Source organism: Salvelinus alpinus, chromosome 26 (genome assembly GCF_045679555.1).
Source record: "Salvelinus alpinus chromosome 26, SLU_Salpinus.1, whole genome shotgun sequence".
Classification (NCBI taxonomy): Eukaryota; Metazoa; Chordata; class Actinopteri; order Salmoniformes; family Salmonidae; genus Salvelinus; species Salvelinus alpinus.
Window position 1 is genome coordinate 11,035,544 of NC_092111.1, and position 6,000 is coordinate 11,041,543.

Below are 6,000 nucleotides of genomic sequence, written 5' to 3' on the forward strand. Positions count from 1 at the left end.
AAATCCCAGAGTAAAATAAAATACAAATAAACATTCCCATCTAATTTGGTAATAATGGAAAGTTCTGCAAACAGTCCCACAAACTTGTCTTGTTTGTGTCCTCATTAGGAGCAGGCAAGCTATCTGGTGCCAATGTATTCTTTAAATACCTTCACTATGACTGACATAAATGAGAGCGAAGCTCTACAGTTGAAACATACAGAATAATGATGTGTGTATGAGATTATATTTGGAGACATTGATGTAGGTATGGAAAGAATACAACCAAGCACATAGAATGGAGTAACTCATCGGAAGGTAAAGAGCCCGGAGATGGTACATGGTGCAAACAGGCGAATAATAATACTGTACTGAGCTCACCAACCTGAAATGGGGGGTGGGTATTCAGCAGGGCTTAACTCTCTCTGAAAAAAAGATCTTCTCTGAAGAATGTCGTTTCCCCGAGTGAGAGAATTAGCATGTGTGTTGTTTGTGTATTTTTTTTTTTTAAACCTTCAGAGACTTTATGCATCACCATGTACAGTGAGCCAGGAAATATCCAGAACAGACGTCTCAGACTAGTTGTACGCTCGGTAAACAACATCTCCAAGACAAAGGACTTGCCTGTGTGAAGATGGGCTTAAGTTCTCATATATTTTTCATAGCCATCTTGTGCAAGCAGCCAGCAGGCTGCGGAGGGTTTAAGAGGCCACAAGTACCCATAGGGAGTTTGGAAGTCAGATACAGTACAGAATGTTTAATGCATTTTAATTCATATGTAAGAATTAGTTATAAGGGACATTTTGGCTGAGATGCTGACACTGTAGGGATGGGCACGTGGCCACATGCCATTGGGTGACAGTGGCCTGTGTTCCCAGACATCCCTCCCTTGTCTATCGCCTCAAGGGCCGGATGCTTTCAGTTAAACGTCTTTAGCGCACTTTGAAGGAAACTTCTATTGAAGCCCACTGACCGTACACTTTGAACTCTGAACTGTAAAAAGGACAGGTTGTTTACTTTAAACAAGAGGCCGGCCCTTCTGACCAGAAGGCTTCTGCCGACACCCAATGGATACTGTCCAAGGTGTAATGCTACAATACAACACAAAGCGGCACTATGCTGTAGCCCAGGTTAGCACAGTACAGAGTGCACTCTTAGCACAGGAATGCTGTGGTTCGTTTCACTTGAGGACTGGGCAACGGTGTCAAGACAAGCCCAGATAAACAAACTGCAGCTGTTTGAGGGTGCAGTTTTTGTTTGTCTTCACATCAACAAGGATAAGGCCAAAGGCAGATATTGTTTGCAACATTGTATATATGGGCAAAGACCATAAGGGTAGGTAGTTCATGTAAAAGCATAATCTCAAAACACTTGAGTTGACTGCAAATGGAATGTTAATGATGTGATTTTACACACAAAAATGAACTTTTATTACCAGAAAATAGTGACTTTTCCCTTTGAAGTAAAATAATCACAAAGTGAAAGTGACACAAAGACAAATGCTTCGACAAAAGCGGCACATCAAATGGAATGTTAATGATTTGATTTTACACACAAATATTTACTCATATTACCAGAAAATAGTGACTTTTCCCTTTTGAAATAAAATAATCCCAGTGACAGTGACACAAAGACAAACGCTTTGACAAAAGCTTCACATCAAAAAGACACACACGGGACGACTGAGGATAAGAAGCAGCCTATATGATTGTGTTTACCTTGACCCTGAGCTGGTGCAGGTGAGAGAGAGATAAGAGCCAGACAGAGTAGAGGATTCCATACCCACGTCTTCAGTCCTGTAGCCGGCATCCTTCACACTGGTATAGGAGAGGAGCTTAGAAAACCTGACGAGACATCAAACGGAATGACAATGCCTGATGCCATTGAAAATGAATAGATAAGCTCCATTATTAAAGGAAGTCTAGAGGAACAGCTTGACTGGAAGTCATGTAGACTTCCAGTCATTGTGCTAACGCTAGTTATTGTTATCTTAGCACTGTTGAAAAGTGTGTTTTACCGGAATTTCAACCCCCAAAAATCTATGTAATGACTTATCAACGTGAAAAACTGATTTGGATTTGAAGAAAGTAATCAACGTAATGGCATTTTGTCTTTCTTTCACCCAACTTTTAACCGTAATCCACAGACATGGTGATTCATAACATTTTATGTTGAAAACTTAACCAAATGTAATTCAAAACTAGACATTGAACTGAGGTCTGTGCCCAGGTTATGCCTGCTGAACGGGGCTTACTACAATCTATTTTATTGTGATTGTTCAGGTTCACCATCAGCAATAGTTCTGGTAATTTTGCTTTAAACAGTATGTGTAAATAGTCATTTTTAGATATACAGGGTAAAATTGATGATTTCATAATGAGGACAGAAATCACTGAGGCGCACTGTATGGCCGAAGCAAGAAGAAAAGAGAAGATCCCTCCATAAAAACATCCAAATGGTCAAAATCATTCAATTTTGAGATGGGGGTGAAATCCAAAATTGTGCTATATGTTCATTGGCTATGTCATAGCTCATTTGTAAACAATAAATATTGATATATTACTAGCTCAAACACTTAATCTGGGGGGGAGACCTAGGCTACATTGCCGCCCTAATCTGATAGTGGTAGTAGGATGATAGATACCTAGTCTCACTTATAGCTCAGCTCAGGTGCCTACATAGTACATACAGTACACCATAGACATACATAATTTACACACACCACACACACACACACACACACACACACACACACACACACACACACACACACACACACACACACACACACACAGAAGTCAGCTCAGACCGATCCAGCTCAGAGAGGCCCAGCTCATGAGCTCCATCAACAGCATATTTTAGTTTATAATGGCAAATGAATGTGTTTATGCAACAAATGTTAGTGCATCGAATTGTATCACATCGAACTGAATCGCATCGATTTGTTCTCTAATCAAACTGAATTGCATGAATCGTTTCAAACTAAAACATATCGTTCCTGTATCATATCGGAGCCCATGTATCTAGATAAGTATCGAATCGTCTTGAAAGGGAAAGATGCACATCCCTAGAAGTTATAGAGCAATTTTATGAATATCATTGATAAACTTCAACTGTAGGTTGATAAACAGTAGATTCCCAATTACATTTCAAATAGTTTTGGAAATAAACTCAACAAAGCATCTAAACTTTGGCATAACCATAATGACACCCAAAAATCACTCAAATTATATTTGAAACGTGGCATGCTTCTGCAGAGTACTGTGGCAGTAGTATTTTCTCAAACAAATGGAGGATGTAAAAAATAGATGAGCATGATGTCACACCTTTCTCTCAAACGTATGCAAACACTTCGATAGGAATACTTCATCATTAGGCTAGCTGGTATTTCAAAGCAGCACTTCAGTTCGCCGTGCCTAATCATTCTCCTCAACTACTCAATGTACCTAAATAGCCTTCTAATCTTGCGATTATGACAAATTGCAGGTGTACAAGTAGGCTAACCTACAGGTAAACCACAGTAGTAGTCCACAGTCCTCGGTGATGGTTCGTGTAGGCCTATAGACTTAGGGAAAAATGGAAAACGACTGTACATTATATTTTAATTATAAATGTGATAAACAAACAGTATCGACGAAGTACAAAAACAGATGTAATAAATTGACTTAACCAAATTTGCATATATTGTCAAACGCGCCCCCACGACCACCACTGACAGGTGAGGTTCCGTTTCCGACCACTTCTACTTGAAATGTGTTGTAATTAAACACGGACTTTATCCCAAACTAAAGAAAATATCTCATACCTTTTCAAAACATATGTTTACAGGTAATATTGCTCCCAAATGACCCTTCCTGTGTGTCTTGCTTCGCGGGCTGTTGGAAAACTATCTCCAGCTCCTTCAGTTTCAGACTTGCTATGGTGGGTGTATCCCGTGCTGGTATTCATTCACCCATCCCTTGAGCGATTCATTCCTTCACCTCGTTTAATCTTGACTGAGGCAGAAAAATGTGTTTCGGCGGCAGCCAATATAAAAGAGGCGATAAGCTATGAAATGTGAATTCTGTTCTGACCGCCCCCAGGGTAGGCTACATGCTTTCACTCCTCGTCCATAAGCTTTTTTTCAGGTATGTCTTTTTTTCTCGCGCTTTCTGGTCAGTACGAGCGCTACCTGCGTGCAAATGTTCATTCCTCCTTTCAGGGGAGAATTTACTAATGTGGCAGTAATACTTGAGGTAGCTTAATCAGCCAGCCATATGGTGACTTGGCATATTTTATATTATTATTATTATTTAATGTTATTATTATTATATTACGCACACACAGACATAGATACGTGTTGTTATGTAGGCCTATAACAACAATATTTAACTGTCAACCTTGGTTCATGATTAGCTTAGTATTCTCAAGACCTGAAAATGCAACAATTTCAGGTTTCAAGGTTTTAATTGACAATACATCCTCATCTCTGCTCTATTACTTGTTTGCATTCCATCTATCTGGCCATCACGATCATCAGGGTGCAGCAAGTTGTTCTTGGCTCAATATGCAATGGGACATGTATGAAAGTGTTGTATCAATACAGTACCAGTCAAAAGTTTGGACACACCTACTCATTCACCTACTCATTCATTTTCTACATTGTAGAATAATAGTGAAGACATCAAAACTACGAAATAACATATATGGAATCATGTAGTAACCAAAAAAGTGTTAAACAAATCAAAATATGTTATATTTGAGATTCTTCAAAGTAGCCACCATTTGCCTTGATGACAGCTTTGCACACTCTTGGCATTCTCTCAACCAATTGGGTTGAGGTTGGGTGATTGTGGAGGCCAGGTCATCTGATGCAGCACTCCATCACTCTCCCTCTTGGTCAAATAGCCCTTACACAGCCTGGAGGTGTGTTGGGTCATTGTCCTGTCGAAAAACAAATAATTGTCCAACTAAGCGCAAACCAGATGTGATGGCGTATCGCTGAGGAATGCTGTGCAGAAAAAGCACCCCCACACCATTACAACTCCTCCTCCATGCTTCACGGTGGGAACCACACATGCGGAGATCATCCGTTCACCTACTCTGCGTCTCACAAAGACACGGCGGTTGGAACCAAAAATTTATAATTGGTACCTATCAGACCAAAGGACAGATTTCCACCGGTCTAATGTCCATTGCTCATTTTTCTTGGCCCAAGCAAGTCTCTTATTATTATTGGTGTCCTTTAGTAGTGGTTTCTTTGCAGCAATTCGACCATGAAGGCCTGATTCACATAGTCTCCTCTGAACAGTTGATGTTGAGATGTGTCTGTTGCTTGAACTCTGTGAAGCATTTATTTGGGCTGCAATCTGAGGTGCAGATAATTCTAATAAACGTATCCTCTGCAGCAGAGGTAACTCTGGGTCTTCCTTTCCTGTGGCGGTCCTCATGAGAGACAGTTTCCTCATAGCGCTTGATGGTTTTTGCGACTGCACTTGAAGAAACTGTCAAAGTTCTTACATTTTTGACTGACCTTTATGTCTTTAAGAAATGATGGACTGTCGTTTCTCTTTGCTTATTTGAGCTGTTCTTGCCATAATAATGGAATTAGTATTTTACCAAATAGGGCTATATTCTGTATACCCCCCTACCTTGTCACAACACAACTGATTGGCTCAAAAGCATTAAGAAGGAAAGAAATTCCACAAATTAATTTTTAACAAGGCACACCTGTTAATTGAAATACATTCCAGGTGACTACCTCATAAAACTGGTTGAGAGAATGCCAAGAGTGTGCAAAGCTGTCATCAAGGTAAAGGGGGGCTACTTTGAAGAATCTCAAACTTAAAATATATTTTGATTTGTTTAACCATTGTTTAGTTACTACATGATTCCATATGTGTTATTTCATAGTTTTGATGTTATTCTTCTACAATGTAGAAAATAGTCAAAATAAAGAAAAACCCTTGAATGAGTAGCTGTGTCCAAACTTTTATATGTACCATCAGTCTGAATTATATTTGATTGGTTGGGTAAGAAATA

At 39.6% G+C, this 6,000-nt stretch overlaps 1 protein-coding gene across 5 annotated transcripts in view; it reads right to left on the reverse strand.

Annotated features, from left to right (window-relative positions):
* The window catches only part of LOC139554687 (collagen alpha-1(XIV) chain-like), an 83,115-nt gene extending 79,011 nt beyond the window's left edge, over positions 1 to 4,104 (reverse strand). For 2 of the 5 annotated variants that reach the window (XM_071367718.1, XM_071367716.1), the window contains exons 1-2: positions 3,785 to 4,102; positions 1,698 to 1,823 (exon numbers count right to left, since the gene is read on the reverse strand). In XM_071367718.1, the coding sequence (XP_071223819.1) occupies positions 1,698 to 1,788 (91 nt within the window). In that variant the 5' untranslated portion in view covers positions 1,789 to 1,823; positions 3,785 to 4,102. Of the gene's footprint in view, positions 1 to 1,697; positions 1,824 to 3,784 lie in introns of all 5 variants that reach the window. The other 3 variants (XM_071367715.1, XM_071367714.1, XM_071367717.1) reach the window with 3 other exon arrangements.
* Positions 4,105 to 6,000: the final 1,896 nt, after the last annotated feature.